At 33.0% G+C, this 27,205-nt stretch overlaps 1 protein-coding gene across 4 annotated transcripts in view; it reads left to right on the top strand.

Annotated features, from left to right (window-relative positions):
* LOC108754079 overlaps window positions 1–18,761 on the top strand; it is a 93,740-nt gene extending 74,979 nt beyond the window's left edge. For 3 of the 4 annotated variants that reach the window (XM_018496126.1, XM_018496128.1, XM_018496129.1), the window contains exons 4-6: window positions 11,419–11,632; window positions 16,687–16,821; window positions 18,270–18,761. In XM_018496126.1, the coding sequence (XP_018351628.1) occupies window positions 11,419–11,632; window positions 16,687–16,821; window positions 18,270–18,486 (566 nt within the window). In that variant the 3' untranslated portion in view covers window positions 18,487–18,761. The remainder of the gene's footprint in view (window positions 1–11,418; window positions 11,633–16,686; window positions 16,822–18,269) is intronic. The other variant, XM_018496127.1, reaches the window with a different exon arrangement.
* Window positions 18,762–27,205: the final 8,444 nt, after the last annotated feature.

The raw sequence follows: 27,205 nt of genomic DNA, 5'->3' as shown, positions 1-27,205 counted from the left end.
GGGGGAGGAGGGAGGGGTGGAGAGGGGGGCGGGAAGACGAAATGACCACAAGGTGAATTTCAATCGACATCTACAAGTCGCCTCTCATGACGCAATTGAGTGCGTTTTTTATGTGGCAGGATTCATTTGTGCGATCGATACTCCTTCTACGAAAAATCGAAGCAAGAATCGGTGTACAGTTTCCTATATATGTATGTAACATATTCTATACGAATGAAATTTTTCGAAAAATTTCTAAGATTATTAATATGGTGTTAACACGGAATTACCGGCATTACAGGTTAAAAAGTTCTTCGAATTGAAACCTTTTATATATGTATTATATTTAAATTTGTGTTGTGTTAAATACACGCGAATAAACCTCTATACTGAAACTTAAAAAAACGGAAAAAGTGAAAAAATTATATGTACATAATTTTTTAATTTTTTGTTTCTTTAAGTTTAAGTTGAATATCCCGAAGTTGATTCGATGTGTACTTTACACATGTGAAAAGATTTTCTATTCTGTAAAACCAATTCGAAGGACTTTTTAATCTGTAATGTCGATAATTTCGTCATATCATTCTCTTAATTCTTAATACGAACGATGTTTTTTTGGTTTTTTACTACATATTATGGATTGTTCTGTCCGTGTTCTAATTTTTATTATTTTTACAAATATAGAAAAATTATAAGTGATTCTTACGTGTATTTTAACATTTTTAGAAAGTATTATATTTATAAAGTTATTTAAAAAAAAAAGAAAAGGATAGAGACCATTATTTTTATCTAAGTATAGCAGTATTTCAAAGAAAAGAAATGCGCAGGATACGAATGACATCGTGTGTACTAATGCTTAAAATTTCCACATACGAAGAAAGATATTCGGTTGAATTAACTGGAATTCTGATGGAAAATGAATGATTTAAAATTTTGATTAAATTTAGTAGAATTTTAATTTTAATAACTAATATTTAATTTAGAATTTTCTGGTTAAATCTACTAAAATTTTCGTAAATTTAATCAGAAATATCTAGTAGATACAATCAGAATTCTGGATTCATTTTCCATCAGAGTCCAGTTAATTCAATTAAATATTTTTTTCCGTGCAGAATTATAAAAACTTACATCAATAATCAATATGCAAAAACAACTTTCGTCATAGATGACGCTTTCGGGAAGAATATAGACTATTCTCTTTTTAATTCAGAAATCGACATCCTGTTTTTGAAATAAAATTTGCGTAACGGTATATTCCGAATTTAGTTCTTTCGTAGATATTGATTCGTATCGCACTCTCTATATTATATTTATATATTTTGTGAAACACAAACGTCTAAGTAAAGATGTCAATAATAAACGATACAATGCGATCTTCAGAATGAATGGGGCTGCATTGGGCGATGCAGTAATGGTGAAGATTATCGACATATCATTGGTTGCTTTACTGCCAACCGGGGTCAGCGACGGTGGGCGTCGCTGAACGTCGTCGATGGTGGTTTAGTAACAGCATTAGCGAGCTAGTTTATACAGGACAGGGTAAAATGGGTCGCGCAGGGTCCATGACATCTGCTGCCCTCGATCCTGCTCCTCTTCCTCCTCCTCGTACGTCCATATCTCGTTCTTCCTCCTTCCTGAATGTCGGTCTTCTCCGTTTTATCCCTCTCTATTCCGCCTCTCTTAACAAATACACTAAGGCAACGTCGGATAATGTCGTTACCGCACTTTGCCCCTCCGCCTAATCGCATTTCGTATTTTACCGGCGTTTATGAACGTCACTGAAGATAAACGGCGACGGTTATTATTATCGAGGAAGGTCTCTGATGGCAAGCGCGCTTTCTTAGATCTTCGCAAGGGTATTCCGCTCGTAAACTGATTTGCGATTTCATTAGCTCTTAGTTACTCCTGATTTAACTTATTGTTAGTACATATGCATCAGTCGTTTAAGGAAACGCAAATGTAAAAATTTGCGATATTTTCAAAATAGGGATGTTTGTGTTAATTTGACTCCTGTTCTTGTATATAGAAGTCAAATTCAATTTGTTTTAATAAAATCTTAATAACTATGTATCATGCAAAACAAACAAATAATCTCGGGCTATATATATAATGCTATCGTGAGGTGAATCGCTAATATTAAGTCAAGTAGACATAGAAGAGTTAATTAGAGAGCAAAAGCTTTTGGAATATAATTGACTTTTCTTAGGCTGTAATTAACCCTTCAGTTTCTATATTGCGATCATAAATCTCACCCTAATCGCAATTGTAATCTTTTCAATTTGCTTTATTCAATATTAATTATAGAATTATGCTGTGGACTGCTTATTTGAATTCACAAAACGAACGTAATAAACTCACGCCAGCCATTAATTTTTGGTAAATAGAATTGTTGGACGGAGAAATATACAAACTTGAAACGTGCATTAATGTACTACGTACTAAAAATAATGAAAAAGAGACATTGAAAGGAGCTGTCCTCAAGATGATACAGCACGCACAAATTGTTTCGTAATCGTTTGGCGCGTGGAAAAATGTTCTGTTGTTTCAATATTTAAAATACAATGCAGGTGCGGACACGGACGGTGTTCCACAATTTACAATTAGACGACAGATGTTGCAGCCGTGTTCTCAGGGCCGCGTGTATAAACGTTGCTTCCGTCGATACAGTTTGTTTCTTCTATGTCTGCGTACCCGCGGCACCCACTCACATGACTTACAACTTTCTCCAGTTCTTCAAGTATCGGAAGGTTTTCCGTGGGCGCGTAGATAGGCGTATGAGAGAGAGAGAGAGAGAGAGAGAGAGAGAGAGAGAGAGAGAGAGAACAGTAATATGACGACAAAATGCTTAAGTGCGAAGAGAACTGTCTCGTATGAATATAACCGTCAGAGGTTTCATCGACGTAGATTTCCTGGTCAGTTATATAATTTACGTTGTACGTCACTCTTTTCACTTGCGGATTTTTCGAACAATAAAATGCGGAGGTGGTATTTTCTCGGTAAAAATTTGCTTTTCGATTATAGAGAACTTTACAGTTCTGTAAAAGCATAGCTTTAAATTGAACAAACTAGACTAATTAGACATATATGTGAAAATGCAACTTTAACGTTCATTATTCATTATAATTTTATATTTTTAAATGACTTTTTGCAATTACATTTCATTAATTAAGCCGCTCTGATATTCTGTTAATTACAATATTAATTGTAGCGTTGTATTGTAATTAAATTGCCGCATACAATATATAGATATTCTGCATTATTATATTCTTTAAAAAGGTAATACCTATGTCAGAGATTACACGATGCTACCTACATGATAAGGCTCTATTATACTAGATGATAAACCATAATACATCAGTGAATTTTAACCATAAATAAAGGTCGGATAACCGCACACGAGGAAGCTTAAAAAAAGCTCTTTTAATACAATTATAATAACATAATAAGAAAATAACTATTTTTAAGTAATGTAACATTTACTGTAATTGTACTGTTAATTGTAACATTTACAGTAAACTTTTAAGAGAATAATGTTTAAAAATTATTTATCTAGAGAAAGAAAAACTAGGCAAAAGTCATAATCTTTTACAGTCTACAATCTTTTACATTTAATACCTTTTACATTTAATATCTTTTACATTATATCTTCATAAGTTGGATCTATTAATTAGCCTTTTGAAATTATTATTTTCAACTTTTTCTCTAGATTTTAAGGAAAAAAATTTTGCTAGCTTCTCATTTTTAGCTTCTAAAGCTCAGCTGCTCTGGAAAGGATTCTTAATTCTCTACAATCCAAAAGTAATTCTTCACATTTTTGCCGAGAGAAGATACCGCCTCCACATTTTGATCGAAAAATCCATAAAAGGGGTGACGTAAATTATACAACTGACTAAAAAAAACCTACGTCAATGAAACGTATAATTCCATCCTGAACATTTGACTCCATTTTCCACAAATGCGTAGCGTATATGCTCCACAGGGAATAGAATTGGCGGTCAGCGTTGTTACCCGCCCATCCTACTTTTCCGAGAGGCTGCATTAATTTCACTGGCATTCGAGCATATTTTGCAAATGGTTCGCGATTTATCAGATTGCCGTTAAACGCCGATTGATCTTCCACGGGGACGCGTTTCGTCGCATCGCTCAACTGTGCAATCGTCAGATCTGATGAGATATTTTATTTTGTTGAAAGGTCAGGTTTATCGTGCACTGCAAGGCACGCTAACCCTGACGCGGTCAAAGATAACGGAAGGAGAGAGAGAGATTGATTAATATGGCATAGCGCAGCGACGAGCTAGTCGGCTGATAGTCTTGGCCTTTGCTAAAAGTAGGTCGTCCTCATGTTTCGGCGATGCCCGGTCAGCCAATTAAAATGCTGACCGCCACTGAATCATAGAATATACCACCTTTGACTTCCTTTGACCTATTCCAATGAACTATGTCAGTCAGTTAATTAGAGTCCAAATGATGTTATTTTGATACTGTATACCTGCAGGCGTATGTGTTGCAATTCGACTTCTATGATTTTCTCCAAATTGCGCGCATGTGTCAAATTAACATGTAAGAAAAAAATCTGCCAAAAAGATAGATATTAAATTCCTTAGAACAAAAGGAGCTATGAATTTATTAACAAAAAAATGTTGTTGCCCTATATAAAAATTGTGCAAAGTGAAATAAATATAATGCGTAATACATGTAAGAGTATCTGCACGGAGAATCTGTTTTTCTATTTCTTTTTCATTCTTCTCAAGATCTCTTTTTAAAATAGATCTTGATATTTTTTAAAAGCAATTGACCTCATTTGTCTAAGCCAATTTTAATTTTTTCAATCTAACAACGGGATTGAAATAACCGTCGTTTCTCTTACTTCGATCGCTCAATTAGAAAAAAGGAAACGGTAAGTCTGAAACATCCATAGATATTGTGGATGGTGGTGATCGATTGGCGGTTTACCGCGAGTTTATTGAGAGTCTGGACGTTGGTTAGGAACAAATCCCAGTGGACTGTCGCTTGCAGGCCTCGTCGTCTCATCTTCTTCTCTTCGTCCTCCCATGACGAAACTCTCTGTACTTGAAAGACCTCATCCCGAGACGAATATCGAACGGTTTTCCGATACTTTCGGCCCTCCGGATTGTGACTTCTTCTTTCCCTCTTATCGCCCGCGCGATTTGTACCTACGACACGATGGTGCAATATCCACTAGCCCGCCGCTGCGTCATTCTTTTCTGCTATTGTCTAGCTTTGTGAAGCCCGAGAAATTCTGACGGAAGTAGAGTGACGGCTATTGACTTCGAGATTAAACGATTCTTGCACGACGACTGTACGATGGCGACGCGGCGACGGCTAGGCATGGCACAAACATTCATGCTCATACATCCTTACCCGCCGATAAATAATTTAGTTCGGAAGCTTTTGTTCTGCAGATGCTATAAAAATAATGAATGACCAAGGGAGGATAATTGAAATCGTTAAGCGTATGGGATTGGATTGTAACTTGATAATACTGTACTACTAGCATTTACTGATAATTGTTACTGAATCGTTAAGTAAAATATTGGATTTTGGTTTAACAATTACTTTGGAATAACCGATTACTAATTTTGTTATTGATATTTACAATATTATTTTGTATCTTCAAAGTTCTCTTGAAACCTTTTTAATCCTACGTCCGTCTTCGTTATCTAAAAGATTTTGTATTTAATTTCCTGGAAGGAAAAATTAATCTTCTTAGCACTAATCTCCGTAACCTTTTACCTTATAATATTAGACATTTGCGTTTAGAGAGTACGAGGAAGCTAGAATTTCGTTTACTTCACGGTAATCTATCACATTTTGATATTAAAGTTGATTTGCTAACTCGGGTCATTATACCAGAAAAAAGCTTCTAGAGATAATAGGTTATTATATTTTTAGTCAGTATAAAAATATGTGTGCAAAGGAAAAAATAGTTGTCTTCAAATATCTCAATATTTATTAGAAAATTATCACACATATTTTATTAATCTAATAAATTTATCATTTGAAAATATATTAATGTAAATGTTTATCACTGATATTTATCATCTATATAAATTAATATTTGAAAATATTTACATAAATGTTTCAAATTACCGGTATATGAAATAATTTGATCGTAATAAAATGACTTTACATTTTATGAAGAGGAAGAGTACCGACAGCCGTTACACAGCATCATCTATTCATCGACTTTTTCTTGTCTCGTCGGGATGTTACGACATCACCGTGTAGTCATGCGTTTGGCAACAGTTATCAATTTTTTTCGCGCTTATACGCGTACGCGTGAAGTGTAGATAGCTGGGAACGAAATGTTTGGTCACAGGCTTTGTTGGTATGGGCTGATCTCCATTGTTGGAAGAGCGAATTGCAGAACAGAGTATTCCACGCTCTATGCAGGCTCTCGAGTCGACAATCCGACCGCGTTACAAATTCCATGCTTGTACTTGTCCACCGCATTGCACTGTTTCAGCGGCTTCCTTCCTGTCTGAATTATCCAACGTTGACGTTGGAAGGCAGCTAGAATTTAATTGGCGAGCAATCGTGATCCCGGGAATGCCCAATGAGCTTTCCTGAATTTCATACGTAATAAATTTTGCCAAATTACACTGCGCGTTAAAACAAAGAATTCAAAATTTCAAGAATGTTTTCACATGTTCCTTGTATTATAAATATATTCTGATAATTTTACATTCTTCATTTGAATTTCTTCTTCAGTGGCATAGAGTTGATTTTTTTTAATCATGCTAACGTTAGAACGTCTATTAAATCTATATTTTAGAAACCTTTGTCAAGTTGTTACCAATGAAAATGGAACAAAGTATATATCAAAAGTTAAGTGCTAATTACGTGTTAATTTAGTATTTTAATTTCTAACTTTTAGATCAAAATACGATAAATATAAAAGTATAATATTTAAATAAAGAAAAAAAAAATGATTAAATGCTCTTTGTGCTTCTATTATATGTATCTCAATTTTAAAAGATATTCTACTCTTATTTGTTTAAAAAGACTTGGTAACTTAAGAATTTTTGACGATAAAAAGTGAACAGAGATTGTATATCTTAGAACTACCAAAATCAAGAAATTGTTTAATATCGAAATTGTGAGCTTCTGTGTTAATTTTTATATTTCTAAACTTAGAAAATACAAGTCAAAGAAGCAGTCATAATAATATACGAATAACAATAAAGTATCTTTTAAAATTAACACAGAGGATTGTGGTTCTAGTGTTACATTATTTCCTAATTTTGGGCTCCTATAAGATATACAACATTTAATTTTGGTTACAGTTATCGTTGAAAAAGCACCTCTAAGTTATCGAGCGTTAAAACAAACAAACGTAAAATATCTTTTAACACTAGAACTGCGAGTCTAAATTAATCCAATTGCGGTTTAAGATAAATTTGGCTTTTTACGAGGGAGGGTTGTCACCATAAAAGTAAAATTACTTGTAATTAATTATAACTATTTGCGAAAAGTCACAAAAATGTAAATCTAAAGTTCCACGTGTAAATCCATTAATTGGAAAAAAAAAACTATCAGATGGATAAAAAATGACACAACAGCGATTTTAGTATTAAAATTGGAACATTTAAAAGTACTTAAAGAGCTTAATATTTTGTGACATTTATTTTTTTAAATTTTGTTCGGATTGTGTGTTAAATCCAGTATTCTCATCTTTAAACGCAGATTCCTGCTAAGTAACTTAAGCACTAGAATCAGGAATAGAGTACTCAATTAGCACTAAATTAGCACTTACCTTTGCTATCTTATTCTGATTTTTAGTGGTAGGGATGGTAACTTGACAGAGGTTTCAGAAATCCATTTGCAAATTGTTTTTTATTATATATTTTTTTACACGTGACGTTTAATCGATATTTAAAGATCTTCCCATCCAATCCAACAGTCTCATCCAACAGTCACTGCAAAAATAGTCGGATGTTCGCTGATAACGGCATTTTAAATAATCGTGTCCCAACAATACGAAACGTGATTCGAATTTTTATTTCATTTCGTCGAACGATGACATGCGTTATTTAGAACTCTCCATAACAAAGAGAGTATCAAACGAAGAGCGAATCTAGTTGCTGTCTATGTAATGAAGACACAATCATTCCATCTGCTAATACGAGATATGTTTGGTTTCTATCTCATGACGGAAATCTAAATAACCAAGAGAATCTCGTATCACTTCGGCAAATCACTACCGTGCTGTGTATATTCAAATCGCGGTGGATTCGAAAGAGGTCGCGAAAGCTCCCCTTTACATACTAAACACCCCATTATCTTGACACTGCAATAATGCTATCAATACAGGAGGAGAGTTCAACATTTCCCGTTTAGTGTTCATGATAAACGTGCATACCGATATGATTATCTCATAATGATTCTTGAGATAATATTGAAAAGAAAAATCACGCAAGAATTAAAGTCCTTTACTGAAAAAAAAAAAATTGTTGCAGCAAATTAGATGGTAAAATATGGCATAGCATTTTTAGTTGATTGTAGCAGCCAATTCTTGGTTGCAGCAGCCAATTTTTGCGTTAGCCTATTCGCAATGTCAATACAGAATTTCGATTGACTAACGCAATCAAAAATTGGCTGCTGCAACTAATTAAAAATATTATGCCATATTCAGTCAATCTTTTCTTTCACTGTATATATTTTTCTTGCAAATTTTTGTTGCAACGGAACTTTCTTTGATTTATTTCAGTTAAATTTTTTTTCTACGTGAAAGAAAAATACACACCACGTGCGCGCGCGCGCGCGTGTATAGATTAAATTGATAAATTGATAAAATATAATATTATATATATATATATATAGATTATATTAATTATAAATTAAAGTATTAAGGGAGTCCTAAAGCCGTCTGTATTACCGATTAAATCATATAATTTTTGTATAACAAATACTTTTTATTTTCTTTCACAGATTCGAAAATCTTTTTCCAGGATTAAAGTATACGCATTAATACATGTGAAGTGGAGTTTATGCCGAGAACGATCAAAAATTTCGAATTGATATATTTTTTATCATTTCTTAGTGTAACATGACGTCTCAAGCTGTCAAGTCGTGACAACATTTGCTTGATTTGAAAGTTTTGCAACCTATACTTACGAAATAGTAATCCACAAATACGTAGTTTGCACGAATAAATAACGTCAAGTTTTTAAAATTAAACTTAGACGCTGTATCGCATCTTTTTCTTATTTTTTGTTACACCAAAAATTGTTATACAAAAGTACGACTATGTGTATTATATATTGAGATATTGGTATGGTGGTACATAAAGACATGTCGATACGCTTTAAAAACAAAGACCTCCGGTGATATCGGACTTCGAGGTTCGCTCTTAGGATCCCCTTAACACAATATTAAGAGGATCTTTCGGTAAACTTCAGCTCATTTACTCTCTTACTCTCTTATGTTTTACTCTTTTACTCTTTTGTTTATCCAATAGTAAAATTAATTAATAAAATTAATTAATAAAAGTAAATTATCACATAGTTTATCTAAAGACGGAACAACCGGCCCTAAATGATTAAAAATACTATAATAAAGCATTTATTTTCTACATTTTTTAATTAATTTAAACTCTCAAGAGTTTTTGATGAACAATTGAATATAAGTTCATCATTAATGTAATATATTCCTTCTTTATCATATTATTCTCTAAAAGTTTTTATGCACACGCAATTTAAAGTTAAATAAAAAAATTTACGTTTTTGAAATGCTACATACAGCTTATTAAAATAGAAGTAAAAACTTTCTGTTTATAATGACTGAGATAGTTAAAAATATCAACAACTTTTTTATTACGATACGCTTTTAGACGCAGAATATATTTTGTCGCAAAGCATAATCTATTATAATCTGTATATTTATGTATATACAATGCGTTCCAAAGTACCAAATAAAAATTTATAAATAGATTGTTTGCAATCAATGTTTTTGTATAACATTAATTGTTACGTTCTTTATAACTATCTATTTAAATTTATGTAGGGTAACTCCAGTATATAAGCTGCACCTAGCAAAAATTTAATTTATTAAGTATTATTTACCATTTTTAAGATAAATGAACTATATCAGTGAAAACTTTGTACTGTCTACTACTATGAAAAAAATATTAGAAATCCGAGATACTTATTTTTCGTATTAAAAAAAGAACTTTTCAACCCCTTGCATTTTTGCTGTATATCTCATAGAAATGGGATGTGTAATTATTTATAAAGGGGGAGAGGGGATATGTACGACTCATGAAAAATTTACAAATAATGCTTATAGATAAGACGTAAAGTGATACAATAACTTATAAAATATGTTTACAAAGTTTTATTAAGGAATAAATATGTATATGAAGCAATAGATAATAATTACAATCTTCCTATATATATTACAAATGTTACTACATGAGGTACATATTTCATGTAATGTGTTTATTGCATTTAGTGCACTGAATCCAATCTGCGCACTTTGTATGCTTTGGGCATAAATCCCATCCGTTAAAAATGCCATATATTCCAAACAGGTGAGATATACGAGCAATAAACTAAACAAAGAATACAACTAAACACAGAACATACACTTATATTTTGCTATACGATATGCTTTGCTACTCCTTTATACTTATACTATGCATCATGAAATAATCGCTAAGCCTTTTACACGCATATATAGTAATTATTTTATGTAGATTATAGTTTATAATGGTCCTACTTATTACAGTGACAAATTGATTCAAACACTACTAAAACAATAATTTTATTAATATTAACAGTAAGAAACTGAAATCATAACACAATACTAATATAACATAAAGGCATGTAACAGAGTAGTTGCGGGAAAATTACCCCCACTCCTTCTATTTTTTCCGACTTCTGTGGCGTATTTGCCAGAATTATCCTATCTAAGGGATAAATAAACCTCAAATAAAATCCTCGTTGAAGTAAACTTTTAAACTAAATTTCTAACTGAATGAAAAATGCGTTATATAATTTTTTTTAAACTCTATTGATCAAAAATTCTCAGATTGTTAAGAACTTGAAGAATATTTTTACACTGAAAAAAAAAAATATATTAACAGCATTATTTTAATTAATTAATTTTATTTAATTCAACAACATTATTAATAGAAACAAATATTTATGCTCTTGTTTTAATAAAATTTTATTTATTTTATTAATACTGTTGTTATAAATCAACAAGATTATTTTTAATTAAAATAATACTGTTAAAACATCACTTTTTTTTTTTCAGTGTTTAACAAAAAGTTTGCTTTGAATTTTTCAAAAAATTGGAAGTATATATGTAAATTGATACTAATTAGTTAAACGATTCGCTGCTGATGTTTCATCGGTGCGTCTGTTTTCGGCGCTAGTGCTCCTAAAATAATCAATGAGACGTGTGTTGTTTCAGGGGTATCTGGCAAGGACGTAAGCGGATGGCCGAAGATCCCGTGCCTGAAAGGTCGCACGTCTAACAAAGGCGGAAGCGGTACGGGAGGACCGCACGTAGGCCCGCCGCAATGTCCACACTCCGTTTTGAGCAGCACTCGCAGCTCCGTGAGCAGCTCGCCTTTGAGCCCGTGCCCGACGCCCATGCCTTTCCTAGTAACTTCAGGCTCCGTCAGGTGAGTATAGCTCATCCTCTAATATACGTCATAATATACGTTTTATGTGTCACTTTCGGTGACATACGTAATACCGAGATTCGATTTATTAATGTCAAAGTTTGGCAAAACCGAGGGATTTCAAACTATTATATATAACGGATAATATAAATCACTATAAATGTCATTAATTCTGACAATGAGTGTAAAAATAGGACATGTTATTGAAGTTTGGTATCCAAATTTAGAAACATTGCGTATTTATCGATTCTGTCATATTATTTTCTGTTTTTTTTTTTTTTTATAAATCAATTTTAAGTTAAACTTTTATCGAACTCGGAGCCAGTTATTTTTCTGCGTTGTTTTCTCGAATGAAATTAAATATGAATTAAGTTTTTTTTTACCAGAGAAACATTAGAGGAAATAATTAATAATAGGAAATAATAAATAATAGCGATACCAAAGATTCTCTAATTATGTAAATTCGCGGAAGATTGCAAAGTTCCATTTTCGATATAGCAGCGACACCGCTTGTCATTCGCGTAAAGGCCATGTTCACTTAAAATAGGTTTTAATACATATTTTATCGAGCATTATATCCAGCTATGAGACAAACATAGCTCAGTAATGTAAGCCATATGAAAGTTCATAGCCGGCAATAATCAACGTACGTTTTAATTTATTGCTGATCTATTGCAATTTCTTGCTACATACGTCAGTTGTCATATTGATTCCTTTATTTTCGTAAGAACTAGAAATACGTGACCGATGAAATAAATGACTCTTTTATAATTATCATGACTAGTCAAAAAAAAAATCATTTTTGTAAGACATTTTTTATTTATTGCATATTGCATTTGACAATCAATCTATCAATAAATATGTATTTAATAAATTCACAGTTATATTACATAAGCACTTAAAGAATGTATATTTGTTTAAACTTGTTCTTAAATTATTAAAAAATTTCTCATTAATTAATGGAAAATTGGGTCTCGGTGAAAATCAATTTTCATATATATTTAACTTATAAAATAGTGAACAAGAGATGTCACAGACACAAAGTTAATAATAATTAATTTTTAAGTTATCATTATTAAAAATGTTCCATGAGTACAAGTTTTATGCCTTTGATATACCATGTATTCAAATATTACCTGTTATTATTGAACTTTGTATTTATATCGTTTGTTCAATTATAAGCTATATTATATATGAAAACTAATCTCGTTTCACGGGGATCCAATTTTCCATATAATTACTTAGTGTCTTTGTGAAGAAATGCTTTTCTGTAATATTTATTCAATTGCTTTTTTTTTTAATTAAAAGAGTGACAATAGCAATACAGCTATTGCATTTGATATTAAAGTAATGTCGCACGATAATTGATGAAGGAAAGATGATTAAAGCTTCCTTTTTTATTTATATAATCATTTTTTATTACGTGTCACAATGTAATAACAATTAGTATTGTGTGAAAAATGAAATAGCTGGAGGTGTATTTGCAGCATTATATTTCATATGTCATGTTATATATACATTATTTATGTGTGTGTGTGTGTGTGTGTGTGTGTGTATGCATGTATGTTATAATATCGTATGTAAGTTATAATACCGTGTTTATTTCTTATTCAATAATCAATGCTAGAAACAATAAACTAGAAAACTTATTGGTCCATTAAAAATTTATTTATTTGTTTTTAGTAATTTTGCTCTTAGACATCAATAAGTTTTTAACTTTTAGTTGTGACTCTACACTCATTATAACAATTACAGTCATTTCCGGCTGTAATGTAATTCCAGTTTAATATATATCATGAAAGTGATTCAGCAGAAACTTTTTAATATCACTTTGTTGTGAAAACTTTGTAAGACTAATATTATGTTTCTATATTTGCAAATTTTTTATATAAATATAATATATGAATTCACAAAATAAAGTCTAAAGCAATATTTCAAGTATTCTAATCATATACAACGTAAAGTATTTATCATAATAACATGTACGAAGTTTTTTCTCTCTCATTTTTTTTTTTTTAAATATTCTAGGGCCTACGCAGATATAATGTTTTACGCTGCTCAAGATTAAGCTGTAAAAATAATGCAAAGCAACGAGATAAACGCCCTATAATTTTTTGTACAATGGCTGGTGCTGACTATAGAATGAATGTATTACTATATATAAATGAAATAAAAACAAGAGAACCCCAAGAGAAAGCTCTTTCTTTTTACAATATAGAAGACGTCATTAACCGCACAGTTATTAAGCATAAATGAAGCTAATTTACTCAGAATTATCAACATATATCAAACTTGCTGTTCAACGTTATGTTTTAAATATCCTCTTAAAAAATTGTATGCTTTCAGTCTCAAAATGTATTAGATACGTCCATACATATGTAAATAAATAAATAAATAATAAATTTTAATTTTCGTAAAAATGTAAATCTCCGCATTTGCTAGCAACTAAACTTTTTCATTTACAAAACTTTCTTTTTCGTTATTCGACGGAAGTCTTTCTAGACCTCTCATCAATATCCTTTTGCGAGAAAACCGATCTTACCGAAAAGTTTGCGAGCTCAGCGAATGCGAGCGGAATAGCGAGTTTGTCGGATATAACTTCGACATGCCCGGTCGGGTCTGAATGAATAATTCATAGCATCTCTTAAAGCATCCAGAGCCTCTGCTGCAATATCGATAATCATCCACTTTGATCAACTATTTCCTGTCCTGTCGTCCAATAATCATTTCACGAATTCCCGTGGCACGAAAGCAAGACACGCTATACATACGTATTTATATTAATGAGATAAGTAGACATGTTTTGTCAATCAACACTATATACTGGTAAATACTTTTATACGCATTATATGATGTACTTTATCCTTATGCATTTGTTATAAAAAATTTGCGTAAATTAATTTAGAAAATTGATTAAAAAATGTTCCGTTAAAATATTATTTATACACATTAATAACTTTTGTACTAAATAATGAAACTGAATTAAGCTATAGTTTTTTGCAATTAAAATACACATAAAATACACATAAGAAGTAATTGTATTTAGTTCTATATATTATATTTATTTAGTTTTATAAATAGATTTTTATATTTAATATTAAATAATATTTAAATAATATATATAGTTATGATTTTCATTCTATTATTTTAAAGTATGACAAAAAGATAAAGTAAAGGACTATAAGAGTCAAATGCAGTTGGTAAGTTTTTTTTGTGACAAATATATTCTTTATTCTTCCATAAGAATCTTGACCAGGAAGTATCTTACAATATGTGCGTGTGAAATATTTAACGTTGAAAATAGAAAAAAAAGCAGTATTTTTATAAAACAAAAATATTATAAAGAACAGATTAATCAAACTTTTAACTTAGTCAGCAATGATGATACACATATTTTTTCCTGAAAGTGTGTGTGTATGGGATATTTTTTAGGATATCCCATTCTACACCTCCGACACGATATTTTTAACGGATAATATACAGTTCCGCGTACATTGTTAAATTTATAACGTTAAAATAAATAACTAAAAAGGATAGATTGATTTACATTTTGATATATACGTAGAAGTTAAAAATAATAAAATGTTATTTAACTCAAGGGATTGGATGTCCAATGTTTCATTGATATCTAACAGTGTATCTAGCGTTTTAGTCACAGTTAGAAAAATTCCATGAAAAAGTCATTTATACCATTTAACTCATGGTAGCGTTTTAATCCTTAAAATAGTCGCAATTCTTAATAGAACGTGGGACAAGAACGAGGCGTTCTTTTCACGTCAACGAAGGGCACAGATGCCTCGCGTGTAGAGGCAAATTGAATGCGTAGGTACGTCTATAGTCCCCGTACCATTTCAAAGTTATCGATCAGCTTCATTCTTAAATTCAGAAGACTTTTCATCACTTGACAAATGTTAACAGCGCGACGAGGGAGAATCAGAAAGAGTGTGAGAGATGACTCGTACATCTAGAAAGCGATATATCTGTTGTAAGCCTTCATATATGCGCGAATTTTTATATGTCAACCTTTGCAGATTTTTTTTTACACAGCCTGCCTGGAACCTCTCGTTTATACGAAGAGCACAGAATCCGTCCATGCCACATTTCTTCATGTCGATAAAAAAATCTCCTCGAATCCTTTTTATATCGATGACAGGAAATTACTCATGTTTTAATATAAAGGAGAGTCAGTTCTCCTCCGTAAATCGGAGTATGTGTATAACCTTTTTCGCAACCATTGAAGGCGTGATCGAAGTTGGATTCAATAACGCGTTTTGGTGCATGTACGAATGCGAGAATGATTGTTATCTTGCGTGTAATATTAATCACGTCTTCGTAACGATCCAGTAGAACCTTGCCCGGAGCAACGAAGTGTAAAGTTCTTAAGAACTATTAGAAAAAGAATCGATGCGTCATCTCGCGATCATGAGGCATATTTAATCGAGGATTGACATACTCGAGCAAATTACAGCGTTCTAAAACCGCTTATTATAAATACAGCGAGTTTTTTTCTTACTCATTCTACTTATCTTTATTACGTTTGACAACGTCAGTTTTTTTGTAAGATTTTTTTCAGAGTATTTTCATACACGAGTGTCCTTTTTCACGTTAGACAACATTGGATACAAGAAAACTGAAATCACAAATTAATTTTCTTCAAGGACTGTTTGAAATCCTACGGTTTTATACTTGTTAAAAAAGTTGTAACGTTTCTGATTTAATTTCAAATAATTTAGACGATTTCCAAGATATTGGAGGAACTTAAGAAAATTGGTTTATCTCTTTGAAGGGTCGATTGCTTCGTTCCCTAAAATCTATATCCGCGAGAAGTTTCAAATCTATTTGAGTTCACGGGTTGTTGAACTTTCCTTGTTAGTCTACTGTTGGTCAGAACCCCTCGAATAAGTGATTCACTTGTATTCCGCGAAACGTAAGAACAAAGTCGAGTTGAGTCACATTTGGAGACATTCGGAGAGAACTTGAGGGTTGAGACAGAAGAGCTGCGTGCACTCTCCGTGAACAGCCTAATTGGCAATTAACCGATGTCTATGTTCCAGTAGCGGCATAGTACAAAGCGTCGGGGCCAATTTATCGCCGGACCAAACATTTGGCTCGATCCGATCGCTTTCGGTGACGAGGGAGGTCGCCAGTTTCCCTCTATCGCGAACACCCACGCCACCCCCGCAGCACAGGTACGTGAACATTTCGTTTATCTTACTTGATTCCGACGCGTCAAATAAATAGCGATAGCGATAGCGATGCACTTTGCGAAATAAATTAAGCGCCTCCGCAGAAAACGAGATGGTCTGTAATGTCAGCATAAATTGAAATTATTTATTTAAGTTAACATAATAATCCAATAAATTCATACAAAATTGATAAATTCTGACAAAATTTTAGTAGCCTCTTATTTATTTATTAATTAATATTAAAGTAACAGCTTCAGTTATTAAAATGCATGAATTTACCGTTGTCTTTTAATCCTCAATCCATAGATCGCTTCAGAATAAGCTTATCCAAAATTTAGCTTGCGAGCTAAACACCTTTCCATTGTCGAGACAGATAGAAAATAAGAATAAATGTTAGAGCAGTCAGTCACTGGGTAAAACTTTAGCGTTTATTTTTTTTTGTTCTCTTTGTCTCGCTCAACGAGACGATAAAGAAAGGGAAATGTTTAATTCGCGAGTTAATTTTGAATAGGGCTGTTTTAGAAAATCATCAATTAATGTTTCTTCTTTTAAAAAGACTGAATTTGCAATTATAAAAGGAATAAATTAAATCAATAATACATATAATATTATATAAATTGAAAAATGTTAAAAGCAAATAAAAGCAAAAGAAAAGATTAATTTACCCAGGTTGAGCTAATTTAAAAATCAGGATTACCACAAAGTTGGAAATCAGAAAAATGTCAGGGGAATTGAAAATAGAGAAATCAGAGAAAAGTTAGAGAATTTTGTAAAATTATCTGGAAAATTTAAATTTTTAGCTTCAAAGAAGTTTAATCTGCGTACATTACATCTACATAATTTTGGAATACTACCAATTTAACAATTGAAGTACACTGAAAGAAAAGATTGGTTGTTGCAACAATTTAGATGGTAAAATATATCATAGCACTTTTAATTGACTGAACCACTCAATTTTTGATTAACTTATCGAAATCGTATATTGACATTACGGATAGGCTAACGTAACCAAAAATTGGCTGCTGCAGCCAATTAAAAATGCTATGCGATATCATCTAAATTGTTGCAGCAGCCAATTCTTTCTTTCAGTAGTAATTGACATTGCTGTGTTAAATTGCTCATTTAACAAAATATTTGACGGTTTTGAAATCAGGAAAAGTTATAGATTTTATAATGAGGAATTTATGGCAACCCTGAAATGAAATACATTCGTCTTATTCTCTAAAATCTTTGGAGTAGAATCTAATTCTAAAGAGTGAGAGAGGAGAGAAATCTCACTCTTAAAAAAATGATTCCCAATGGAAACTTCAACTTAATTACCACTCTTCGTCACTCTTTAGAATCAGATTCTATTCCAAATTTTAAAGAGTACGAATCGACGGGTTAACACGGCCGAAGCGAACGTACGCGCATTCATGGAGGCGAATGGTCTTTTTTTGTGGTCGTTGCAGACCATCGGCAGTGCTGGCGACGAATCCCGAGGAACTGGTAGGCGTTGGTAGCCCTTTGAGAGAAGCTTCACCTAGGCCGGAGGTGCGCGTGGTCGCGCCGTCCCATCGGCCACAACCGACGTCTGCCCTGGCCGCAACGAACGACGGCCATCATGCTGTTTCCACAGCGAACCGCAAATCCGTCAGCATACTGCTACCCGAACAGAACAGCGGATGACAGCGGCAACTGCAGCATCAGCAGCAGCAACATCTACAGCAGCAGCAACACGGCTTCGTGCACCGTTGCGACGAGCAGCAGGTCTCGATTTAGATAGAGGAGGTGGGCGAATCAACCATTTGTAAGATTGAACTGAATCGAATCGAATCTTTGATAATATATTTGGAAACGAATCGGATTGTATTTGAAATTCTTACGTCAAACCAAACCGAATCGAATCTTCTGGATTCGAAAAGGAAGTTCAAATCGAATTTTTTTGAATTTAAAAGATTAAAGAAGAGAAAGAATTGTATTTAAAATATAAATAACCTTCCATTTACAGGTACACTCAAAAAATAAACTTTATATAACAAAGTGTATTAAAAAGAATCTTATTTTTTATTGGAAGGCCTTCCTTTTCGATAATACGTGTAAATTTGAAAATTCATTTCCTCGTTTGTTTAAAAAAGATTTGACTCGAATTCGAATTAATTTGCCCACCTCTAGTTCTAGGAGCGTCTCGCTCGTCTGCGAGATAACAACGCGACAACAACGATGAAGATGCGTCTTGCGTTACGCGCGCCACGATCCGGGTAACTGAGAGTTAATTGATCTCACTCGCGGCGCTTTGACCGGGCACGGTCTCCGCATGCACGATGCATGAGTAAAATTGGCGGAGGCAAGTGATTGATGGCTGGTTAACGTTGGTTAATATCAACCCGCTCGACCTATCAAACTCTCCGTTTTAAGCCTGATCGTTTTAGATCCCAATTGACGCAAAACCCGAGAGGGTTGATCTATCATTGACATTGGGAAACGAGGGATCTCTTAATGGATCCCATTATTTTTTATCGCTTGATTAACGGTACTCTACGTGATAGTTTTATTATCGTGAAATATCGTTGCTACGGAGACATTGCTCGATGATATCTCTCGAGTAAAAACCATGCTCAGTATCTCCATTTTCTACTGCTCGATGGCATATCGTGCAAATGTACGTAAATGGAAAAAAAATTACGGTGGCTGAAAATTTCCAGCACTATATATACAGAATTCGAGAAATAAAAATGACGTTGGGAAATTTTGCATTTCCAAGTTATTGTGGAAATCGATCGCCCTTCGACGTCTCTGCTACATTATTAGAGTGCTATTGTGCATTATTGATAATCTAGAGAAGTACGCAATGCGCGCTACTGATCAGAGGTGCTATTTAATATGTGATAACCTTCGAAAATTACACGTTAGCGTACATCATGGTACAAATACAACGGTGCACTGTGTGTACGGAAACTTATCAAGTAGATATATAGTGCTATTATCTATTTAAGAATTTTATATTTCGCCTGGAAAGCGAAATAAATGAGTTTGCACGAGGAAAACGTATAAAAAAATAATACGTTTGTACGTTCGTCATTTGTTATTTAATTAAAAACATGTCGGCGTTTATTTTATATAGGTATAACAGAACTTGTATGTTCTGCAACAGAAAAAAATTGTTTTGCAAATTAAACTTGATTCGCGATGCTTTTGTAGTCCATCGGTAGAACAAATTTGTTAATATTTATAAATTTCAATTTTTATTATCGATGCACTCTCTTTTTTTTTTTAATTGTCACAATAAAAATATGCAACAGCGAATCAAATTTTTCAATACTCGCTCTTCCGATGCTATCAAAAGAAAAAGCATTAACTGTTACTTTAAATTAATTTAAAAGAAATTAATTTAAAAGAAAATTTAATTAAATTATTAAAAACATTGAAATTAATTTAAAAAGAAATTTAATTTATAAAAAATAAACAATATTATTTATATTAGAGAAGTTTATTTAATGTTACTAATATGGAATCATAAATTATTAATGTTACAAATATGGAATCATAAATTATTAATTTCTAGCTTACTTTTTATTACGAGATTCTAATTTTGCATGAATGTCTATAAATTAATACCATGAACATCTCTTGCCTCTTTGTACATTAAAGGACTATTCCCAACGGTACACCAAAATTGTCGCGGCATCCCTTTGTCCCGCAAGGAAAGGGCACCGTCTGGCAGGGGAGATACTGAGCATGGTTTCGCACTATCAGCGCATTAATTAAGTCTCAGTTATTCTCGACTCGAGCGACACACCTTCCTATTTACATTACCGCCATAAGCTCCACCGTCTCGAACATTTACATCCCGGTAGATATTCGTCGCAACAGGGCGCGTTTCTGGCCAAAAGTAGTTCTTAAGGTATCGTCGCGCTCGATTTAGCACGTCCCCTCGAGACATCAAATCACGATCCAACGAAGTGAGAGAGATCGAGATCAATCCGTGTCCCCTCCTTCCTCTTGCTCTTATGATTTCACTTCTCCTTAGCCCTTCAGCGTTGAAACGGTCTCGCGAGTTATTAAATTTGTCACAGCAGCAATTTAGGGGTCAAAAAGGGTAGTGAGCAAATATGTTTGCACATTGCTTATTATTACATTATTTTATGCTACACAATCTGGAAGTTCAATTTATCAAAATTTCTTATTAGCAGTGTAAAATAGGGCTCTGAAAAATAGTGATATTGATTAGGGTAAATATCCTAAACCGCATTTATCAGGACATATACTATGTATTTACATATTTTAAATGTTTCATGACTCAACTTCCTAACCAATCCTTGATATTGGAGGGAAGAGAAAACTTTCTTCTCTCTCGTGAATCAATCATGAAAATCGATATCACGAGGGCGATGAAAATTCTCGTTTTGATCCAGGTAGGTAAATACGTTAACTAAATAGATAAACCGGTATGGATCAAACAGCTGGCACTGGCAAATGTTCAGAGCCTAGATGGACCGATGGGATGTTCGGTCCAATTTGCACAGAATTGAGGAAACGCTCTTATTTTTAATCCGAACGAATTATCTCCGGCCCGGTTCATCTGTATAATCCAATGAAAAATCTGATCGACGCTCAAGCTAGATAACATGTCAAATTTCCGTGCAATTCAGTGCGATAATTCAGTCTTTTTTTGTTTTAAATAAATTGGCTTTGTAACAATTTGTCAATTTTAAAAAATCCGTTTAATTTTAAAATATGACAAAGATTTTAATTGAGAGAAATGATGTCATATTTTACATTAACAATTTTGAGAAACGATGTGAATTATTTGTCGCGGTTGAATATCACTATTAAATTTATGTAGGATCTTTTATGACGTAAAATGTCACTCACGAATTTACATTGGCATTCATAAACCACTTACGTAATTTCTGAAATAAGAAACAGATGTTTAGTGTGTGAAGAGTTAATAATTCTGCATAAGTATCGACATCTCCAAGGAAGGATTATTCGAAGTATCGACTAGTAGATTGAGAGTCAGGATGAAACGACTAGCAGAATGACCGTAACCATTGACAATCTGTTGTAGAAGACATTCGTGTTGCTAAATCGTGGCAAGAGGCGACGAGAGAAAGATTTCGGGAATACTTGAATAAATTATGAAATCAAAGTTTGATAGAAAAAACGGTGAGAAATCGGGACGACTACGACTGAAAGAATCAAAGTGATAGAGATGTAAGAGAATGAAAGTCTCAAACATCTAACATTCCATCGCAGTGATTGCACATATTGAGAAACAAACGCTAATGATCTTCAATTAATATGTCGTTCAAACTGTAAGTAGATGTTTTATTCTTGCATAAGTCAGAAAGATAAAATAAGGACTAATTATTTTCTAGTTTAACTAATTATTTCTTCACTGACATAAATTTCAAAAAATAATTAGTTACTTCCCTCCCCCTCCCACACACACACACACACACACACACACACACACACACACACTAGAAAAATAAATTTAACTAATTATGAGTAAAGTTTCTAGTTTAACTAATTATTTTGTAATTTAGATTTTATAAAAAATAAGTTAGTTGAATTAGAAAATAATTATTATTAGTTTTTATTTTATTTTTATTTTTTTGTGATTTACGCAGGAACCGCAGGAATAAAAAACAGATTCGTACAGGTTCATGTGACAGACTCGTAATATTACGTGACAGATCACGAGTTTCAAATCTCGCACGTATATATACGAAAAAATTTCGTAATCCGTACTGATTTATCGGAAACTCTTTAGATCTAAGTGACTCTTTGACTATCAGATATATATATATATATAGGGACTGTTAAAGTTCTACCCTTTATTACTACTAGTACTACTACTGCTAGTACTACTATTACTCTTATTACTACTATTACTACTACTTACGCAGGAATAAAATATTTATGTACAGCTGAATGACATACTAGTTAAATTTGTAACGTTTAAAAAAATTGGATATGTAGAATTTTTAGTAATATAAATATTTTACCTTTGGCTCATTATTTTGGTGGGCTACGTCAAATAGATTTGAAATTGAGATTATTTTTAGCTGAAATATTAAAATTAGTATGTTTTTTTATTGAAAGAGAAAGATGACGTTTTATTGAAAGAAAGATGATTTAATGATGTGCTTTTAATATGCTTGTTAAATTCTACTCTCCATTACTATTCATTACAATATGTACTGAACCTCTCTGTTTCACATCATGAATTCGAACAATCAATGAATCGCGAAACATCGTTCCATCGAAATATTCCTGTTTCAATATAAGATCGCAAGCTCGTTAAAGTCAGAATTTTGAATTTTACACATATATTGGTAAATACCACCAATCCTTTTATTCTCAAATGTCGACCTTTTCTCCCGAAACTCGTAAGATTGGATCGAGCAAGACACGCGTTACGTTTTGTAAAAGATCGTCCATGTAAGAAGACGCTTTATTATTTGGATAATAAGGCGAAAAGCGAAATTCTTCCCGCGCTGTTGATGTTTCGCGATGAGAAGCAAGTCGACAGCAGATTTTAACGAGTAACACGATCTTCAACATGACGCTCTAGCAATCGGATTAAGTGCTTTTGATGGAATTGACCGAAACTGGATACGAGGTTTGTGACGCTAATTAACACTTATCGCTCTGAATATTCGCAGAAAACAGATAGATGCGCGATAATTGGAAATACGAGCTTTATCACGAGAGGAAATGAATACTATTCTTTAATGAATATCGCGATTCATGCAGTCTTATATCATATATTAATTCCAAACTTGACAAATCTAAAGAAATAAAGATTACGTTGTAAAAGGTAGAGAAGTCAAAATAATGTAAAGGGAATATAATAAAAAAAATGAGAAGAAATATATATGTACATATATATAGTAATACTTTTTCAATAACTTTATTAAAAAATTATTAAGATTAAAATATTGTACAATTATTGCATAAATGTTTGATTACGTATACCAATAGATTTAATTATTAAAGAAAAACGGAAATGTATCTTAATGAACGCTAAGTTTAGAGGCGTAAAACTATATATCAGTCGAGTGATATTTGTTAAGAAGCGTCTCAATGATATTCCGTAGAATGGTGCTAGCTGGAATACCAAGTGAATTTGCGTTGATGAGTAACTTTTATCGTATGAAAAACGGTGGGTACTAATCGTATATTTAAAGTAAGTATAGTTCTTAAGGCAACACACGCGTTATGCTCATAATTTTCTGCTTGCTCGACGACGTTATTATCGATTCTCGATCATATTCTGGATTCGAAACTTTCCTCGAGCAAGCAGCCGAGATTTTAAATAAGATTCTAGTCCTGTAAATACGTAGATAGACGAAGGTATCGATCGAGAAGCGTGTGATGAGTTTAAGAATTTTTTAACTCATGTCACACACACACACACATACATACATACACACACGCTAATGATTGTATCGGTGAGGAAAAGAAATTGCAGATATACGCGCTTTATTGTATTGAAAAAAAGGGATATTGTTAACTCTTTGGGAAATATATTACGAAATAATATATTATTCTTTTTTTTATAGGAATTTACCATTTAATTGTTATTTTATGTTGAAAAAAATTAAGAGAAAAAGTCGATCTTTTGTATTTTTATTTCAAATATACTACGCAGTTACTTATTTGTCATGCGAAATCAGCTCGAAGAGTTAACAAACGGATGTATGCGCTTTTGTTCACCTAAACAAGTCGAAGCTGCGAGTTGCGAAATAGCACGAGGCGGTATGTCGATATCGCTCTTCTGGATACTCCAGACCAACACCAAGGATTTAATTATAAACGCCCTTGTCCCTTACATGAATAACGAAGATTAATACTGATGGGCGAACGGTATATCGATCATCGAAACGCCGGCGGATGAACTTGTGAACTTTCGCCAGTCACGGTTTCGATTCTGTTTGGGACTTTACAAAAGTATACGATGCATATAATCCGGAAAACCTCCTACGTGCTCCTGTGTCAACGACGTGTTAATTATTCCATCGGGTTTGATCGAGGACCCCCTCGGAATTGAGTGACCCTCGGTCGAAATGCCGCACACGTTTCGCCGAGAGCTCGAAGCGGACAGTTGAACTCGATAAACTTGACGCTTGAGTTTCTGGATATATTCGACAATATATTTACATTAATCGTAAACGGTCTAGTACGCATACACATGTATGTAGCTCACTCAATAGCATTTGTTCGTGTTGTCGTAAAGTAATGATTGGAGATGAAAACAATATTGCGTGGGTTAGTAATTGCGCAGGCGAATCATTCGATCCACAAGTGAGAACGAGTAGAATCCGCGATTTCAATTGACGAATTTTCATTTTGATGGTGGTGTAAGAATCGAATTCTTAAAAAAAAAACAATCCGTATTTGGTGGGCGCGTTTTAATGATTTCTTTGATTTCTCAAATCCAGATCGAACAACAGACGGAAAGGCAGAATCACCTCTATTGGTGCAATCTGATCTGATGTAGACGGTATTCGCTCTAAATCGCTTTAACAAGATTTTCAGAATTTGATTTATGCCACTATCATAATAAGCGGCCCTATGTCATGATATGGAAGACAAGGGAACGTGTGCCAAAAAGTAGGACAAATTTCTCTTGCGAGACGAAACGATGTTCATGTATCTTTTTCTGTTTTGCTCTACTTCGTCCCACTGTTCCATTTTGATACCCTGGATATGACATCTGGAACGTAACGTAATATCGCTGAAAATGGAATTACAATTGGATGGATTCCACGTTTCTCCGAGAATCTCGTCAATGCCCGCTCAATATCTTCAAGATGGAACCGTGGGATCATATGGTTTAAGCTCGTAAAGAGTTTTTGAGAGACACTTATGTGGGAAATTTATTGAGAGCGACGCTTTTACTATTGAAAGATTCAATATAGTGAACGAACTTTTTTTTAGAATTAGAGGAAATTAATCTTATCTATATACGTTTTAGTATTAATCCTGGAATTAAATTTGAACAGAATTTAGATTAATTTTTTTAGATTCTCAAATGAATGCGCTTGGCCATTGTTTCGCTGAAGTTTTCGATTACTTTAGCGATACAGGCTAAGTCGAGTCGTTTGCTATGCTCAAGTTTCAATAGACAGACTCGATCTCGTATTCTCGCTCTGTTCTCCTCCAATCGATTGACTTGTTTTATTCTTGCGAACGATGTTAATTTCCGAGCAATGTGATTTAAACGAATTCATCATCGCTTCAACATCGGTAAGGCTCAAGATCGGAAATTAACGCGATTCTCATCGCTTTTCGTTCCTTTCCTAAATAGCAGGGAGCGCGTTCTCACGCTGCAGTCGGTGATGGGTGATGGCAGAACTTCGGTTACGTAGATAAGAGTGATACGTTTTTTTTTTCTTCTTTAGGCAAATTGTGATAGTACGCGTAGGCATGTAAGCCATAAGATTAATTCAAGTGAATATTATACTAATTACGAGTTTGATTCTCACTTATACGAAGCCTATAAACGAGCAGGTTTGCAGAGTACAGTTTACCTCAAATGATTTACAATAAGCTTATCCGTGCTAGAAACACGATAATTTTTCTGTAAACTGAGAAATGAATTCAGAACCTTCAGACATTCTTCTTCTCGCTTTTGTAATTTCAAAGCTCGCTGTGACGCAAAAGTAGATTAAATCTACTTTGAAAAGTGGTTTGTAATATTAAAGGTTTTATAAAGAATTTTTAGATCTAAAACATTAACTTTTAAAAGGAAAATAATTTCTTATTTTCTAAAGGGAGATAAAAAGTTTGTAATTAAATTATTGCTACATGGAAATTGGTTCTAATTATTGACAGTCTAGTTACTTTAAAAGATAAATATCTATCATCTATGAAAATCATCTATGAAAATCTGACAAAGATAAGCTGTACTTGTCCAACTCTTGTTTGTTTCAAGGTTTCACGTAACGTAGATGTAAGAGTACGATTTATAAATGTATCGTTATGTCGAATTGAGTCTATCCGGTGAGACTCGAGTGACTCGCATTCACGATACTTTTACGATATAATTACATATAATTATAATATATAGCTAAGATAAAATTTATAATACATCAAGATGAGTTTTATAGCTGTTGATTATAAAGAGGCTGATTAAGTTTAGATATTGTTCCAGTGTGCTCGATACATTTGATATAACAACAGTTAAAGATATTCATACAATAGATACACGCGTTATTATTATTATCATTATCATCGTAGTTTAAGACAAATGTATCCAAACAATTTTGTCCCGTTTCTTAGGCGCGTTCGACGCGATGCTGACGCCACGATGAATAGAGAATAAACGGAGTATTTCTAGAATAGAATAATTCATTATCTATTATGATATAAAATTGGATTATATATATATATA

The sequence above is a fragment of the Trachymyrmex septentrionalis genome, unplaced genomic scaffold, assembly GCF_001594115.1.
Source record: "Trachymyrmex septentrionalis isolate Tsep2-gDNA-1 unplaced genomic scaffold, Tsep1.0 scaffold75, whole genome shotgun sequence".
NCBI lineage: Eukaryota > Metazoa > Arthropoda > Insecta > Hymenoptera > Formicidae > Trachymyrmex > Trachymyrmex septentrionalis.
Note: the sequence above shows the minus strand (reverse complement) of the source record. Positions and strands in the feature narration are given on the sequence as shown.